Source organism: Clinocottus analis, unplaced genomic scaffold (assembly GCF_023055335.1).
Source record: "Clinocottus analis isolate CAN_PGR_092001 unplaced genomic scaffold, fCliAna1.0.p SCAF_21, whole genome shotgun sequence".
In the NCBI taxonomy this organism is placed as follows: Eukaryota; Metazoa; Chordata; class Actinopteri; order Perciformes; family Cottidae; genus Clinocottus; species Clinocottus analis.
Genome location: NW_027175943.1, coordinates 8,649,242 through 8,668,028, shown reverse-complemented (window position 1 = coordinate 8,668,028; position 18,787 = coordinate 8,649,242). Strand labels below are relative to the sequence as shown.

General features: G+C 40.6%; 2 protein-coding genes across 2 annotated transcripts in view; both read left to right on the top strand.

Annotated features, from left to right (window-relative positions):
• The window catches only part of LOC137792143 (collagen alpha-1(XXV) chain), a 142,455-nt gene that overhangs the window by 61,789 nt on the left and 61,879 nt on the right, over positions 1-18,787 (top strand). The window lies entirely within an intron of this gene.
• On the top strand, positions 5,098-7,734 carry LOC137791972 (trichohyalin-like). The gene has a single exon (XM_068587203.1). It carries the CDS (start codon positions 5,161-5,163, stop codon positions 7,414-7,416), a length of 2,256 nt encoding a protein of 751 aa, XP_068443304.1. The 5' UTR covers positions 5,098-5,160; the 3' UTR covers positions 7,417-7,734.

The window sequence follows — 18,787 nt, the reverse complement described above, 5'->3', positions numbered from 1 at the left end:
CAAGCCTGTCACTGGTATCTTTGAATCCTCGTCCCAATTATTTTGGGAAACACAATTACATTTATGCTTTTTCTCTTATGACGTTAGGCTTTCCAATTGTTTTGATTATATTTGCATGGTGTGTGCGCTCTGCGTTTTGGTGCTTCTTTGAGCATGAAAGCGACGGATGCTGTGGTTCGCCAAGGTTTTACTTTCACATATTCCCTTTCTTGTTGAGAAAAGATTGATACAGCTCTTTTTAGACTGTAAAATTCACAGTGAAACAGCAGGGGAGGGGATATTTAGCTCCTGTCAGATAGTAGTTTTTACAAAGGTGAAGGTAAAATAACACTAAGAGTTTTTTTTATGGACGTGTGTATTGACTTTTTTTGTCTTTTTTGTATGGTTGCCAATTTCCCACTAACAAATAAGGGACAAAGGTGTGATATGGTATGATATTGTATGAAAATACAGTGTATATTCATATTGGAAAGGCAAAGACGTGTATATTTCATTCTGTTGTAAGGTATACTTATGGCGTCATGGCGAAACAAAAGGCAGGTATACTCCCATTTTGCTACATAAGGAAATACACAAAAGAAATAAACAGAACTAGATTATATGCAGATGGTGGAGGATAATTTTAGGCGTTCCAAAGCCTGAGGAAAGAAGCTGCTCTGAAGTCTGGTGGTACGGTACAGCAGATGGCAACGGGCTGATGCTCAGTACATCGGTACCGATGAGGTTCTGTGCGGTTTTAATCATCCACTGTCCTGGGCCATGCACTTCCAATGCCAGTTTGTGATATCTCTCCAGTCAGGATGCTTTCTATTGCTCCTCTTCTAAAGTTAACAAGAACCTGGCACGGGAATTTTGCCTTCATAAGTTTCATGAGCTTTTTTTCCACTCAAAGAATGGAGATGTCTGATGTACATTATGCAAGCTTTTGTGAATAAACGTAAAAATTAAAAATAATTCCCAATGTGGACCTTTCCAGCAAAAGAAAAATGTAGAAATACTGCAAATGCAGGAAGTGAAAAAGAGGGGCATCATGACTCACCAAGTCTACTTTTTCCTGGATGTTTTGCTGCTGTTGACTGATTAAAGCAGTGCTTTGTCCTTTTGCAAAGCCCGAGAGACTTTACACGACTTGATGTAGATCTTTCAATCATGTGACTCAATATCCACTGACTCAGATGTGCTCACAGGTCTTATGAGCTGGATTTGCTGGGCCATTATATTTCAGAATGTCATTGTTGGCGCTGCTCAATGAATGGTGAACACAGTGGTGTTCTCCAAAGTTGAAATTAGCATTGTCGGTTGCATATGCTGTGATGTGTCTATCCAGTTCATGTTTTTCCAGACAGTTCACAGGTGCTTGATGTATGCCATTGGCAGTTTCACCAGTGTCTTCATAAAAGTCAAGTAACGTGCACTGCACTCCATCAGACAGAGAAAAGCTTTTCTGTTTGCCTTGGTGGCAACTAAGACATACACAGGCTTACCTTCGGTTCAGGACGGGATCATCCAAATATCATATATATATATATATATCTACATATATATATATATATATATATATATATATATATATATATATATATATTTATATACCTTGTTGCACCTTATGCAACCACAGGTGACTCGAGGTAGTTTCGTCGCTGTGCCTGATGAAGAAATAGTCTGTAATAATAGTTATTAATATTAAGAGGTGCTGGAAGATGGATTTTTAAAACTTTGAAGAAAGCCAGCCTCACTGTTTTGCTTCTATTTTCAGTCTTTATGCGAAGCTTAGCTAACCGACTGCAAGTTGTATATTCACATTTATGTCCAAGTCTAACAAAGAAAACAAAAAGATGCCTTTAAAAAAATTTAGATTTATGGCAATTTGCCTCGAAATGGGAAAGAGGGAAAGTACTGCATAAACTAACAACCGGTGGTCTGATATTTTCTGTGTAAATCCTTTCGTACCTGACTTTCAGCTGGAGCAGTAATGTTTTGTGGAATTGGGCAATTTCCGTGGAACAACTTGGTGCATAAATGTTTTATCAACAAGGTAAGAGGATGGAATTAACTTTCATTCCTTTTTATAACGCTCCCCTGACTGAATGCAGCAAAATTGGTTTTACATCATGTTCTGCAGTAAAAATGTACACGGTGTATATACAGCCTGTTGTTATCGGCTATGACTCAGCTCCCGAGGAAGTTCCTGCTTGAAACTGTGATTGCTTTGTGAAAATAAAGTTGCCCTCATTAAGGGGAATTAATGGCTCACACAAGTAAGTGAAGTTGCAGTGGTTTGTGTTTTTTAAAAGGAAACATTGACTGAGGTTAGAGAAACGGGAGCCTTGTTCATTTGCTGTGCTTTTCCTACTAATTTATTTCCACTCAGAATTGCACTCTAGCTGCACATGTTGTGTTCTTGATGCGTCTTTATTTACATCATTGCATGTCCATAGTGGCAAGATTGCAATACTTTGTGGTCTGTAATAAATTTCTAATAATAGTGTTTAGTTTGGATTAAATTGTTTTGAGGACGTCTTTTGGAAACTGAAGGGGAGATGCACATCCTGGTGACCCTTGTAGAGGAGTTCCCTGGGTTTGGAAAATGGACTGGGAGCTGGCTGACTCTTTGTGAGTCTAAGGCTGACAGTACGATGATGACACTCATTTCCACTCAGGACCCATGAAGTGCCGCCAGTGTGTAAAGGCCTTCTCTGTTTTAGTCATGTCCGTGCAGACGTGCAAAGGAGTAACGCCGTTTCTGGTGCAGGCAGGTTTGTGAGAGGCAGATGATTAGTTGGTCTGTTGTGGTAACTGTATACTTACCTACATGCCCTTCTGAAACAGCAACCCCCCATCTCAGTCTGTCTGCACCCGCTGGTTTGTCGAGTTGAGGACTCCCTGCATTCTTAGGCTTAGATACCTTAAATACCAAAGCTGGTGTGTCGTATACTGAACTATTATTCTATTCACTTGAGCGCTAAATCAAAAGATTGGAAATGGAAAGAGGGCAGTTCTGGGACTTCAGTGGAGCATTTTCAGTTTGATGAAATTCTAGTTTCAGACTCATTCTTTCATTTGAAATGATATAAAGATCCCTTCGCTGTCATTTCATGTCCAATGTACATTGCTAGAGTGTAACAACCGTAACATCTGCCCTGACTTGAGGAGTTTTATATGAACAGTGAATTCAACAACTCCACGCAGCAGACTCAAAACACTCTGCTCCAGACTCTCGGCTTTCCATTTTGCTCTTAAATCTTTCATCCCTCTATTCTAGTAAGAGATCTCCCTCCAAGCGTCTCTTCCACCCCCCCTTCCCCCCCCCCTTTTCATCGCAGCCTCTCTATCATACATTTTCCTTTACTGTTGACAAGATAGGGTATCTATGACATAAGAGCCTGTACCCGTCACGCTTGCGTGCTCAAACTGTTGCAGGAATAATCCAACATAGGTCATGCATTGCTCGAGTAAACACCAGCCTCAGACCACCGAGGCTGGCTGATAAGTTGAAAGATAATGAAAGTCAAGCCCTTTGAAGCTGTGGGGATGAAATATAGTTTAGTGTAGAGAGAAAAACAATATTGCACTCACAACCATAATGGACAAATCAAAGGGGATGGAAACCCCAGTAAAATTGCAGGTTAGTAGCCGTATTAGTTTAGATCAAAGGTATTTCTAAAGGCTTTTGTGGTGTTTTACCATGCTGATGCCAGAAGTTTGTGCATTAAAAAAACAACACTGAAAACTTGCTCTGAAATAACATCAAATATTCATGTTGACAATGTGTTAGTTAAAGTCAAAAGACAATAGTCCTTTTGCTATTATTACAAGCAGCAGCAATATGAGCGTCCTTGTTGTGTGTGTGAGTCATTACGGCAAAATGTGTTACTGGAGACGCCCACTGTAGCGGGAACTACCACAGAGTAATTTGAGTACTCGAGCCAGGTTTTTATATGTCTGTCTCTTTGTGGCATCGGCGGTGCAAGTTGCAGCCACAAACCTTTACAGGTGTGGAGATCCGATTGAAGGCAGACTGTGAAGATGTTTCTGGTTTGAGCTTTGGCACCGCAAGTAGAAAAGGGTAGGTAGTGGGAAAGGGTTCTCCCCGAATGACGCCACAGGCCAGATTTGGTGCAACAGCTGGTGTGATTTCCATCAAAAGATGGTTTGTTAAGAGTTTAACACTTACAAACTTCATTTGGATTGTGTGGTAGTGGTTTAATCACATCTGATTGACAATGGTCGTGTCTGAAATCACTTCCTCGTTAATCCACTAAAAATAAGACCAACACAATTTCCAGACCAACATACCACTAGAGAGTGTCTGTAATTTAGTTATTTCTAATTACTTACAATGTATATTTCAATGAGGGTAAAGGATCTTTACAATGCAAACATGCACTCACGTATATATACTGTATGAATGGAAAACATGGAATTAAAGCGGCTGAGAATGTCCCGGTGGCGGTCTGTGGGGTTGGCCATTAGATCGCAGCAAAAAAAAGTGTCACACCGACACACTCATACAGTCCTCTCCGCCACACAGCTTCACCACGAGCATACAGGGCGAGGGGACTGACCCGCGGACCCGCACAGTGCAGACATGACATTGCAGCACAGCTGCACCGGCAGCAACCTCTCCCCGCGCCAAGAAGAGGCCGCGGGTAGAAGTACCAGCACCCCCAGGTGCAGCAGTAACAACGTGTGTGTGTGTATATATATATATATATATATATATATATATATATATATATATATATATATATATATATATATATATATATATAATTATAAAATAACTTTAACTGGCCCTCGCCACTGCTGGAATGTCCTAACTTTTTTTTAGATTTGATTATTTACATAAAAACCCAATTTAAATGAATTTTTTTTTTTTTTTTTTTTTTTTAAAAGAGCTGTATTGTAAGCTGCCTAGAGCCAGTGTTAGGAAGTTAAACACTCATTACCCCCTCTCTAATATCTATTTTTTATTGCGGTCCTGTGGTATCATCAAGGATTTTTTTAATTATATAAATTAATAATTACAAAATTTAAATAAAGTCACATGACCTACAGAATTTGATGAGGTCAGTAGGTGGCTTTGATCTAGCAGGTTACTTCCAACCAAGACTTCAAGCGTTTACGACATTCTGACAATTTGCTTGTTGCAGCATACTGATGTCGAACAAAATGGACAGAAAATTGAACAGTTTTGTAAGACGTGACGTGGACAGGGAGAATCAGGCGTTGATTGAATTCAAGAAAAATAAACAAAAAATGGTTGAAGAGGAAGAAGACCGTAAGGTTGTGAGGGAGGGACCCAGTACATGGGAAAGAAATCAGACCCGAGATCAGGAGAGGGACTTTCAGACAAAGCTCTGCAAGAATGCTTTAGCAAAACAGCACCTGATGCAAATGAAAGAAAAGGCACTGCAGAAAGCTCAAGAGAAAGGGCAGAAAGATTTAGAAATGTCCAAAACCCTGTTTGACCTCGATGCACGGGAGCTTAGACACCAGAAAGAGCAAAATCCTCAACTCAAGGAAATACAACGCAAAAAATGTCTTGAGGATATCTCCAGAATTAACTCCTACACAAAAGAACAGGCAGAGAAACGTAGGAAAGAGGAAGAGGAAGCCGAACTTGTTCGCATTGAAATGGAAGAGAAACTCCTCCAAAGAAAAATGGAAGAAGGAGTCCGGTCCAGAAGGCAGATGTTAACTTCACAGAGTGTTTCCGAAAAGCTGATGTATTTGAAGATGAAAGAAGCTGCTGTTAAAGCTGAGCGGGATGAGCGGAGCCTGGTCAACGGTTTGGCGAAGAGACAGGCCGAACAGGAAAAGGAACGGAAGGAAAAGGCTGAAGAGAAGGCTAAAGCTATACAGTCCATAACTGCCCACATGCAGAAGATGATCCAGGAGAGAGCGCAGAGGGAAGAGGCTGAGCGTCAGGGCAACGCTCACTGGCTTCAGGCTCAGAAAGAGGCCGACAGGTCATTCCTGGAAGAGAATAAATTGAAGGCGCAGAGGACCAAAGAAGAACTCGTCCAGTTGCAAAAATTCAACAAGTTCATGGAAGCTGAGAAACTTCACATTCAGCGGACCCTGGCGAGGAGGGACTACGGAACGGCCAAACATACACTTGGTGGAGGAGTGAGTTTTAGTTGTGATGAGGGGAACGGTTGCATCGTTGCCGATGTAAGTGACCCGAAGAAACAGCTGGACACGGTCCAAGAACTCACCCAGGACCAAAAGGAGATGGGGCAACTATGTCCAGCTCCCCCACCAGCAGAGCTGAGGACTGACTCCAAAAGATCCAAGCACATATTAGAAAGGAGACATATGGACAGGGAGAATAAGATGATGGTTGATTTAAGAATCAGGAAACAAAAAATGATTGAAGAGGAAGAAGACCGTAGGGCTTTGAGAGAAGGACGGAGTACATTGGAAGCACTTCTAAGACGCGATCAGGAGAGGGACTTTCAGACAAAGCTCTGCAGGAATGCTTTAGCAGGACAACACCTGATGCAAATGAAAGAAAAGGCACTGCAGAAAGCCCAAGAGAAAGGGCAGAAAGATTTAGACATGTCCAAAAACCTGTATGACCTCTATGTGCAGGAACAAAGACGCCAGGAAGAGCAAAAACCTCTGCTTATAGAAGCAGAACGCAAAAAATGTCTTGAGGATATCTCTAGAATTAACTTCTACACAAAGGAACAGGCAGAGAAACGTAGGACAGAGGAAGAGGAAGCCGAACTTGTTCGCATTGAAATGGAAGAGAAACTCCTCCAAAGAAAAATGGAAGAAGGAGTCCGGTCCAGAAGGCAGATGTTAACTTCACAGATTGTTTCCGAAAAGCTGATGTCTCTGAAGATGAAAGAAGCTGCTGTTAAAGCTGAGCGGGATGAGCGGTGCCTGGTCAACGGTTTGGCGAAGAGACAGGCTGAACAGCAAAAGCAGCAGAAGGAAACGGCTGAAAAGAATGCTAAAGTTATACAGTCCATCTCTGCCCACAGGGAGAAGATGATCCAGGAGAGAGCGCAGAGGGAAGAGGCTGAGCGTCAGGGCAACGTGGACTGGCTTCAAGCTCAAAAAGAGGCCGACAGGTCATTCCTGGAAGAGAATAAATTGAAGGCGCAGAGGACCAAAGAACAAAAAATCCAGTTGCAAAAATTCAACAAGTTCATGGAAGCTGAGAAGCTTCACATTCAGCGGACCCTGGCGAGGAGGGACTACGGAACGGCAAGAAATACACTTGGTGGAGGAGTGAGTTTTAGTTGTGATGAGCGGAACGGTTTCATCGTTGCCGATATAAGTGACCCGAAGAAACAGCTGGACACGGTCCAAGAGCTCACCCAGGACCACAAGGACTCACTTCCCATCCTTACTTCCCATCCTTCTTCCATCCCCCCCAATCCTCTTGAAGCTAAGATTTAGTGCATTTTCACTGGCGAAGGGATAATATCCTTTCTCTGCTGAAATCAACACTCGTCCTGGCTTTAAATCCATCTTGATTTAGGGGTTTCTCCAGGTGATCTGGTTTCTTTAGGGGTCTCTCCAGGTGATCTGGTTTCTTTAGGGGTTTCTCCAGGTGATCTGGTCTCTTTAGGGATTTCTCCAGGTGATCTGGTCATCCCGCACACTATGAATTTAAAAAAAAAAATTAAAAAAAAAAAAAAAAGTTTAAACTTCTATTTTTTCACCGGGTGATCCGGTGTTTCCCGCACACTATGAATAAAAAAAAAAGTTTAAAAATCAAATGAAATGTTTGAACTTTTATTTTGGGTGCTCTGTGACTCAGGTGACCACACAAACGCGTACCTGTTCCATGTTACAGCTTCAGTAAGATTCACTGATCCTGACATGCAACGGAATTGTTTCCCAGTCAGGACAGTTTTTAACTAAACTATTAATGATAGTCATTTCATTAATACCAGATTCAATCTCACACCATCTCATTTTTGGGGGGTGATCTAAACTGTACAGTTAACCCAGTATTGGACATTCAAATCCTAATTTTACAAAATGCTTTATAAAGCACATGTAAACATAGTCCCTAAACACGAGTGCATATCAAAGTCATTACATTTATCAATAACTGCATGAGTAAATTACATTTTAATATTATTTTAATAATTTACAAACACTTTATAAGTGATCTCATTAATCACTTACAGTGTTTCCCCTAGGTTTACAGCAGGAGGGGAGGGGGGGGTCGTCCTCGACGACACCGACAATGACACAAACACTAAAAGCATTGCTTCTTCTGTATATAACATCATATTGTGACTCCATCTGTGCTTTTATAAATAACTGAATAAAAAAATTACAATAACTCATAATTAAACCAAATTGCCCCACCAGACCAAAAAAAGAAGAAAAAGAAGAAAATTGCAATCACACAAAACAACAAAAATAAAGTTCTATCTGTGCAAAAAATAAATAATATGTAGTTACTACTAAATAGCTCATTTTGGAAAACTAAAAGCTAACAAAACAGAATGAGTAGATATGTGAGCATCAGGTTGTATCAGCATTACAAGCTGCAGTGAGCTGCTTTCCTCTACACATATTTTTAAAACGGAGTTGGAGACTTGATACGGACGCTCTCAGTTCACGCTGCATGTTGAGGTGAGGTCTTTATCCGGTTTTGAGAGACGGAACAGCAGAAAAAAACGACTTCACGGGGGACTGGTTTTTGGCAAAATGCCAAAAATCGCTGAGTCGCGCTTGCGCAGTGTAATCTGTTAACGGCGCACCGTGAACATTCACCCGAGAGTACAGGCATTTCTCCATGTATTTATTAATGACTTAGTTTAACGTCCGTGTACTTGGTAATGTGTGAAGCCAGCAGCAGCTCATTGTTGGAACAAGACACCAGCACTCTGGCTCGTTTCACTTGGAGCAGGAGAGCTGCTCTGGGTTCAGGGAGCTGCTCCGGGTTCAGGGAGCTGCTCTGGGTTCAGGGAGCTGCTCCGGGTTCAGGGAGCTGCTCCGGGTTCAGGGAGCTGCTCTGGGTTCAGGGAGCTGCTCTGGGTTCAGGGAGCTGCTCCGGGTTCAGGGAGCTGCTCTGGGTTCAGGGAGCCGCTCTGGGTTCAGGGAGCTGCTCTGGGTTCAGGGAGCCGCTCTGGGTTCAGGGAGCTCCGGTGCAGGAGAGCTACTGTTGCCATCTTCTACCTGGAAGCGATAAAAACGCAGATATAGTTGTCTGCTTTTCACACGACATATTTTTCTACGCTCTCTCTCCTAATATAATGGTAGGGGAAACACTGACCTATAAACCCTTAATAATTTGTCATATATACTACTTTATTTACAAGTGGAAGTACTTCATTGATAAAGTATGAAAACCCAATCATGAAATGCATCAAAGTCAAGTTTAATAATCCAGAATAAAACAATGATGAATTAAGGGTTTACTCATACTTTACTAATACTAAGTATTGTGCAGTTATTATAGTGTTACGAGTATAGGATACTATATGACTGTACATGGTATTTGTTCTGCATAATCCCAAAGAAGCAAATATATAAAGTAACTTTACTTTCGGTGCACAACCAGTGTTAGTGGATAGTTATTCAGGCGGAGAGTATAGCCTTCTGTATACCAGTCTATTGAAATAGTTCAAATAATGTAATAAACATTCTTGAATAGCATGCAGTTAGCTTTCCTCCAGTGACTTTATCCTGGTTGAGGAACTGCAATGACTGTCCTCAGGCAGTTTGGGGCCCTGTGGTCCATGTTATATAGCTCTGCTTCTCTAAAGCCATCCGCACACGCACCACAGACACATACACACACACACACACACACACACACACACACACACACACACACACACACACACACACACACACACACACACACACACGCTGGCTCACACATCCCTAGCAATGACGAGGTCAGCCAGCAGTCATGTCATCCGTTAGCAGCAGGTATAAGGTTACACTTGATTTCAATGTGACATCCAATAGCCACAGAAGTCTTAAACACAGATAAAGTATTTCATTTGAACTTGAACAAGAGAGGGATCATTTCATGCTAACCATGCACTGTATGTCCCATTTGCCTTTTGGCATCTCGGTTGACAATTTCTTCCAGTGACCAGAAATGCGCTTGCAGCTATTTAAGCAACCCAAGCACACACAGAAGAAGACACACACACACACACACACACACACACACACAGGTCCATGCAATACTACGCATATCGCCATCAATATGCCTGGTGCAATATTTGCCAAACACACCCGTGGTCAGCATCAAACGCAACTGTTGGCTGATCCCAAGGAAGGAGTCACATTGCCACGTGTCCATGTGCTCATCTGGATGCCATTAAGTCCCATTTCAAAAGAATACATCAGGGTTCTATCAGCTGGAATGATAACATTACAGTATCTAAAAGTACTAAAATAAGCATAGTAAGTTTATTTGCTGGCATGTGCATCTCAGTATTTCAAGGTCTCATGAGGGATAATGACTGACTACATGGTCGGAAGCTTAAATTAGTCACTGACTGTAGCTAATCAATGCTAGGTTAGGCCGAGGTTGCGTTCCCCTCTGTGTGCATATGCTGAGTGTATTCATTAACTTCTGGTCTTGGCCCTTCACGTGTGTTTGTGGAAATCAGATTCCACACCTGTGAGAACTTTAACTCATAAGATATTGTCTGCTGATGTCATGATTCCAACACGCAGCGGTTCTCTTGGAGGACAATATGCAAGCTGACTGAACATGCAGACTGCTTTCGAAAACCAGTTTGTCTTGAAAATCAAATTGGGTTGTATTTATCTGGTGAATTTCTCAGCAGCTGTGCATACATGAGTGTATGCTAATATATATCTTGGAAACCACACATTTTCTCTGTGGGCCACACTTCCGCCTGACTATGCTAGGAGCTGGGCTCATCCTCGTGTTTCCCTTCTATATCTTAAACATCTTAAATTTGTTTTCAAATTTCTAGTTAAGATTACAAAGTTACCTAAAAGTAACACTCCCTTACGTGCAACCTGCTGTTACTAGCAGTGTCCTCAGTCTACAGCGAAGCTTTCTGATTCTGATAGAGCCATCAGGATGGCCGCTTTCGCCAATTTAACTCGCAACATAAAACGATGGGACTCGGCCAATCGATTGGCTTATTACTGACCTCCCCTCATCAGGGAGCGTGTTGCGCTTCCATCACAACCGCAGTCAGTACTGCGGGGAGGATAATTGCAGTGTGTAGTGCACAGGGTGGGTCTCAAGTATCCCAGCACTCTGCCTGTTGCCAGAGGAAAACACATTGATCTCTGAAGGTGATGAAAAGGCTCTCTCAAAGGCCCTGCTTCCTCCTCAGGAGCGTTCAAACCTTGACACTGAACCAAAGGAAAACGTAGATGATCCATGTGTGCCTGCCAGCTATCATACTTATGTCATTTGTCTTCCACGAGCGTGTGTGTGTGTGTGTGTGTGTGTGTGTGTGTGTGTGTGTGTGTGTGTGTGTGTGTGTGTGTGTGTGTGTCTGACAAGGAACTACAGAAGAGATTCTTGTTCTGAAAGGCTTTTCTGTCCTTGGAACTGTTCAAGAGTGTATGAGTATGTGTGTGTCTCAATCAATGCAGAGACTCTCAAGTGAAAAATGCAGTTAAATTGTCTGCAATCAGTGCAGCACCGGGCGAGTCTATTTTATTGCTGTGGTGTGGGGAGAGAGATGCATTTTTAATACAAGTTCAATCTGTCTGACGCAGTGTTAATGGGGCCTGCAGCGACAGACAAATTCCTCGCATCATAATGGATTGACTCAGGGTTTAATGAGCTGATAACTGGCATCTGGACAAACACAACGCAGGACCCAATCGACGCACGCACAACCTCAGACACACACAGGCACGACATTGCCCTATCCATCAGGGATGTTTGTAGAAATGAATTCATTTCAAGTTGATAACATCCTCTGACCACTACTTAGCGTACACACAGTAGCGCTTGTATAAAGTATGCATCATTAATTTCTTTTTTTAATCAGTTGTTGCTCTCTGCGTCATAATTAACGCTGCTTTATATAATTAGTTTTAAATTTGTGTTGGGGCAATGTCCTGGGACTGTCTGACGTTAACAAGTGTCCTGTTGGTACTGTGAATTAGTTTTCAACTTTAACATACTGACAACAACACTGGCTTGGAGGCTCAATTTTATGTCTTGTAATTGAAAACTGCAGAACCAAGTTTCATCAGAGTTTGTGGAGCAGGCGTCACTGTCTATTACCCATTATGACTGAACTTTAGATTTTATTCAGCCCCTAATATTCAGCCACTAATCTCGTGAGATTGCTTTATGGATGTTGTGTGATTCAAACTGTAAATTCCCATACTCTCGCAATAAATGTTGATTTACACATAACAATGGATTTATTCCATGTAAATACAAAGATGTTCTTGAAGAAAGTCTTAACCCTGTTTGTATTTTATTTACAAAATAGAAAGTCTGCATTTAAACTGTGTGTGTAATTGTGTATGTGCGCGCACATGCACTATTGAGAATACTGTAAAAGGTATTATGTGGTGAGAAAATAAGTGCACCAAAAGAGTACAAATGAGTCAATGTGAAAATCTGCCTCAATGGTCTCTTTACGGAGCAACATTTGGAAGAAATATGAAGGAAATGGCTATAATCATCATATTTATTCAGGAAATGGTTCCAATGGAGTTAAGTGCAGTTGGAAATAAAGATAATGAAGATATATGCCACTGAATCAGGGAATTGTGTGAATTATTCTTCAGGACATTGTTTTTCTAGGTCAGGTTGGGATTTAAATACGTGTTTTTGGAAAATTGAAATAGCCCTTGAATTCTCCTGCAGAATTTGGTGTTTATATCATGTTGCCAAAACCCCTAAAGAGATCATGTCAGATGTCTTGATTCAACACTATAAGGCTAGTCGCTTAGCCCGCTTAAACTGGTTAACCACCTATTATACTATTCTGTATTACAATCCACGGTCTATTTTTCACTTGCAAGAAAAATAGTCCAAACAGCATGGCTCCTATTTAAAGGCAGCTACAGAACCACTAGCATTAAGAGAGGTTGATAGTAGGGTTGCTCTTTGAAATTGCATGACATTACATGTTAACCATGCTGTAGTCTGCTCCTTGTATCAGATTCCTATAATGTGGAAAATTACCTCTAATTTCCAGGAGTTGAACTTCCATTGACACATTGTGTAGCAGACTTTAAATGAATCTCAAATATCTCTCATGTTAACATTCGGAAAAAAATCCTACCAGGGGAAAATGTCTACGTTACGTGCATTGAAAATTCAACATTTTGTATGAACCTTCAGATAAACATTGTCAAAGCTGTGACGACCATTACATAGTTTGTGTGATTGTGTTACGTCGATGTCTTAATAGGATCAAGTGAACTACCAGTCATGCTACGGACATTTAGTGAGCAACAAGTTCCTGGAGCCAGGCACAGGACTGACAACGTATTGACAAGCAACTTAGTTCTGCTTTCTGTCTCTTCATCTCTCTTCAATGGAAAGGGTTTGAGGAAATTAAAGGATGAGTAAAAGTAGTTAAGAAGGTCATGCGGAGTACAACAAGGGCTTCCTTTCCGGAGGGAGATTGCTGGGGCACAAGTTCAAGAGGATCTTCCTATCTCTGTCAACAATGCTCATGACTAATGACCTCAAGAGGAGTTAGAATCTGGAGGAGACACAGTCCAGGTCCTCCTGTTGTCTGTTGACTGTGTTACACTTCCGAGTTTTAAATTGGTAGTTGTGCCGTGAAAACTTCAAGTTGAACTTTTGTAACCTCAAAGACCTCGGAGGTCAGTCGAGTATTTGTGACGAGCTAAATCAGGAGCACACAACTTGTTGAGAGCATACAGAGAATCATAAACTATAATAGTGATTTCTAACCAATAATTGCACCAAAGTGGTAACAACTGGTTCAAAAAAGTGAAGCCAAGTGCATAAAACTTGCATTCTTTCTAATATCTATCAAAGGGAAACTTCACTGGTTGTAAGAGGAAATCCACTCTCATAGAAGTCCATGAGAAATGACTCTACTTCCCACTTGATTTATTAACTGAGTGAACATGAGTTTATGATCTTATGGCAAAGGGGGGAGCGATTGTGAAGTAGCTCAACTAATTGGGAAGATGATTGGAGTCAGCTGTAACTCCTGAACACCACCTGTTGAGAGTGCATGAAAGTTATTTGCAAGCAAGCAGAAAAGTTAAAACACTTAGTTAAGTGATGGATAAATGTTTGAAAAAGCCAACAGTACTTGGTAAGTTGTGAATGGATAGTTATAAGTCATACATTCATGTTTGAAATGAATGGTGTCAAGGATGGAGTATCTGAGTTTCTGATATGTTAGGATTGTGGGAATCTGTCTGACAAAAGAAGTCACAAACCACAAAACTGCTGCATTGGACACACATTCTTCGTGTTTAAAAGTAATCTTTGCTATTGTCTGTGAGGTTTCTCTGAAAGCCTTGAGGGGAGTGAATTGTAGACTTGACATCTTGTGAGGAGAATATTTTCCCTACATAGTTGAAAACGTGCTGTGCGAGTTAGCTGTTTTAAGTCCTATTTTGCCAACAATACACGTTCCCTTTCAGATGACGAGAGCGGTGACATTTAAAGATGAGGCTGATTGTGAAATTGTGGTCCAATTTGCATTTTTCCACTTGGACAGTGGACCCAGTGTTCCATGAATTATCCTTTTATGTATTGATTTATTCATTGTCATGAAGAGTAATAAGGATGTTGGATCAAAATTGTTTTCCTCTTTGCCAGACGTTTCCACAAAAATGTACTTGTAAAGTAACAAATGATTGTACAGTAGGAAGCCAGGTTTTGTGCAGCTTTAGTTCCGTTGACCTGGATACCCAATAGTTGCCAGGTTTAATAAACTTATCCATCCATGTTGTGGGTTTAAATGGACTATATTAAAGTCCATTTTGACTAAACCTATTTAAGCCCTTGGAATGCTTGTAAAGACATTGATCATCACATTTTTCTAGAAACATTCTGAACATTTGTCAACCAAAGCTCTGAGTTCTGAGCCTCGTGTGGAGGCACATTGAGAAGGCCTAATGTACTGTATCTTTGATAAAAGAAGACAGTGATGAAGTTACAAAATCTATTTTTCGATATTGAACCGTTTGCCAACACACTAATGACGCAAACATAACTTTTACACCTTGATAGAAACTTAAAAATTACAAACATTTCAACTGGAAGATGAAGTTTAGTGTTTCTAGAACAGCATACGAAAGACAAGTGTGTGTGTGTGTGTGTGTGTGTTTGTTTTTGTGAAACCAAATCATTCAAAGATGCCCAGAGTCAAATTTACGCCAAAATATTGTCATGTCAGTTTCTTAAAACATTGGCACTGGAATTAATAAATTGCACAAACATTTCTGATTCTGGACATTTTATTGTTACAACTCAAACCTGATTTACTTTGGAGATTGTAGCTTGCACCCGGTTTGCTATTTTTGGCATAACTTTGAGGAAGGGCTGTATTACTTTGCGAGAGAACCATTGAGTCTGATTATGGACACCAGCCTCTGAAACAATACTGGTATTGTTAATGAGTCAGAGCAGGGCTGGTTCACTTGAAACTGATTGATTCGGAGGAAAAAGAGAAATAGAGCAGAGCTGCTGTTCAGAGCAAATATGTATTGTATGGATGATGGGTAGTATTAAAATGATATTGTGTCTTAAATGCATGAAATATAAACACAAAGTGTATTATGTCAGGCGATCCGTAACTTTGAAGCAATGTTGTAATGAACAACATCAGCAAAAGTACTCAAAAGGAATACAGCCGTGGCTTCAAACGGCATGTTACACAATACTGCAATTACATGGGATTCTTTCCTTCCAAATAGCATTTAAATGACAACTTCTATCAGTATTTTGGTCAGAAAATGTCTGTGGGATTGTAAACAGTCTTGTGTTGTTGACATGCTCCTTAAAAAGCAGATTATGAATAAGCCTGGAAAACGTTGTGCTGATGGTTCCATCCTGCTTTCACTACTAATCTGGTGGCGTTCACAATCTGTTACCAGCATATTAACAGATACTATGTTTTATAAGTTATATGGTTTATTGTATTCATTGTGTGACCAGTGTCAACTTTAATGCGAAAATAAAATGTGTCACTGCCTCAACTGGTGATGGGTATGAATGACAATCTTGAATATTCACTGGTTAATATTCCAATTTGCAGCGTGTTGTGAAGTTTGACTGCATCTTATTCATATATAAAATGAATTAATAACTTTATCTGCAGCCATTGACATTCACTGCTTTTCAACTTTGCATCCAAATCTCTGCATACTTGCATGCTGCATACTTGGGACTCTGATCTAAAAGTTTATTATGTTGTAATGTATGTTTTGTGTCATTTGGTGTTGGCTGTGTTCATTTTGAACTATTAAGATTTGTCTCTATAGACACACTTTTTATTCAATTATTACAAATATTATATTTGTATTTTTTAAAATAGTATTATTTGAGTTGCATTTTATTTGTATTTAAGTGTACTTAAATGTACTTAATGGTGCATTGACATGCTAACAGGCTAATGTCTTTGTGTGTTAGCGTGCTTTCATTTGTGGATTTGCAGGCTGATGAGGCTGATGGAAATGTCAGTAGTGTAAATGCTTTTTGGAAACTTTTGGTCAAATTTGAATTTTGATGTACAATTCACTCTTGGGGGGCGGGGGGGCAGGGGGGGGGACATGCATGTCTGAATCAAATTTCATGGCAATCCATCCAATTTCAATCGAAACCACAGATGTAAATATTGTGGTGGCGGTAAAGGAAAAGTCCATTGGACTCATCCTCGGGGGACCCGGATGTCTGTACATAGTTTGTTGAGGATCCAACCAATCGTTGTAGAGAACAGTATATCTGGAGCACAGTTGTGGACTGACTGGCTGACTGACATTACCATCTATAGAGCCACACCAGCAGCATGGCCTAAAGTGAAGCCAAATAACACTTATAATGTGGCTTTTTCGCTGCTTCCTTTCGAAAAATGTAAGACCCACCATGTAACACAATGTAAAAACACAATACCCAACACCACAGGGGCCATTTTGATTTGTCAGACCGCAAATTCTGTCCGACCAAACATTTAAATGAACGTCAAGTTCACTTTGATTTATTTTACTTCCAGACTTGAAAGCTGTTGAAAAGGTTGAAAAGGTTGAAAAGGTTTCAGCAGTTCCTAGTGTTCCTTGTTGTTGACCCTCATCATGAAATCCCTGCCAGGTTTTTTTCTGAAACCACTGGTCCATGACAGTACTTGGGATGCTGTGAGAAAGTAGTAGGCCAAATACAATGTTTTTGAGCATGAATAATGTGTTTCCTTGACAGGCAGCTTAAGATCCCTCAGCACTTCAGGGCCCAGTTTGAGTCTGATTGATTTTATTTATGACCAGAGGATTCACAGAAGTTCTCTTTTTTTGTCTTGATTGATTAAAACACAACTGAGAACTCCCTTTGACTGGTCATGACTTTAGGTTATTCTCTCTCTTGTGTTTCATAAACTGAAACTTTATAGCATTTTTTTTCTTGGCATATTTCTACGAGGTTTTAAATGTTATAGTTGCTTGGTGTCTCACCTTACAGTCTATAATCAGAATCAAAATATTACGACGAATAAAGTAAATCATGATGATATCTGAAAATAACGTTGGGTATTTGGTCTTGACCACCAACTCCCATGTGGGGAGCGTTTCTCTGCAGCTGTCAAAAACATACCACCAAAATCAGGAAGATGTCATACAGACGCACAAAATATTCCTCTCAGAGGTGTCAAGTGTCATTTCAAAGTGAGCAATAATGAAGCGACTGCCAAGTGCAGTAAACCCCCTTCTGTTTCTTTTTTAACCTTGAAAAACAAACCTATGGAGAAACCAGGGTTGATGTGAATCATAGTAAAGTGAGAGTCAAACTCCACCTGTGGTCACATACTTTAAACTGAGCCTGGACCCGTCGCTGGCAGCGCCTGACATTATCCTGGAAACCGCCCAATAGGAGCAGAGTCGGAGGCTGAAGTGGAGCCAAACAGTGGGATCAAATTGAGGACTAAGAGTTGCGCAATCTGATCCTGCATTGTGCACCCCCGGTAACATGGAGTGTCCTAAAAAACAATGTTCTTTACTTATCTAAGTCTTTACTTTGCTACTTTTAGTCCTTTTCCGTGTAGAGGGATTCATCGGCGGTAGAAGGAATGTTAATGTAATGACATAATGAAAAATAAAGAGAGAGGTTTATGTAAATGTTGGGGGTTGGAGGTAATAAGTATGGTTGTTTTGTACTCTTAGTCCTGTTTTTTTTAGCTGATGATAAAAGCACTGTGTCACAAAGTCATCGTTTGGAGCAACTTTAGACACGCAGGCAATTATTGTTGAGCGTTGCAATCTGTTCAAAAACTTTCACAAACCCTATATTACACATAATTATTTTGAACCTGAACGTGACGACAACATGTTATTCTTTGGCGGTAAGGGTGTTAAAAGAGTCTCCAAAACAATTTGCATAATAACTCCTCACAGCATTGTTGCTGCCTGAAATTGGATCTGAATATTTTCTGTGATGCAGAACCAGAAGGGGAAGATTGTTCTTCTTGGTTAAGTTAACTTCCAATCTGTTTTTTTTATCCTGACAACTTCTTTCATGTTGAGTGGAAAGAGCAATTTTCCTCGCTAGATGTTAACCATTCCATTGCACGTTGACAAGCCTTCTCCATTGGAGTCCTTGTGTACTTCTGAGTAATTATACGAGCCCGACTTTTAATTT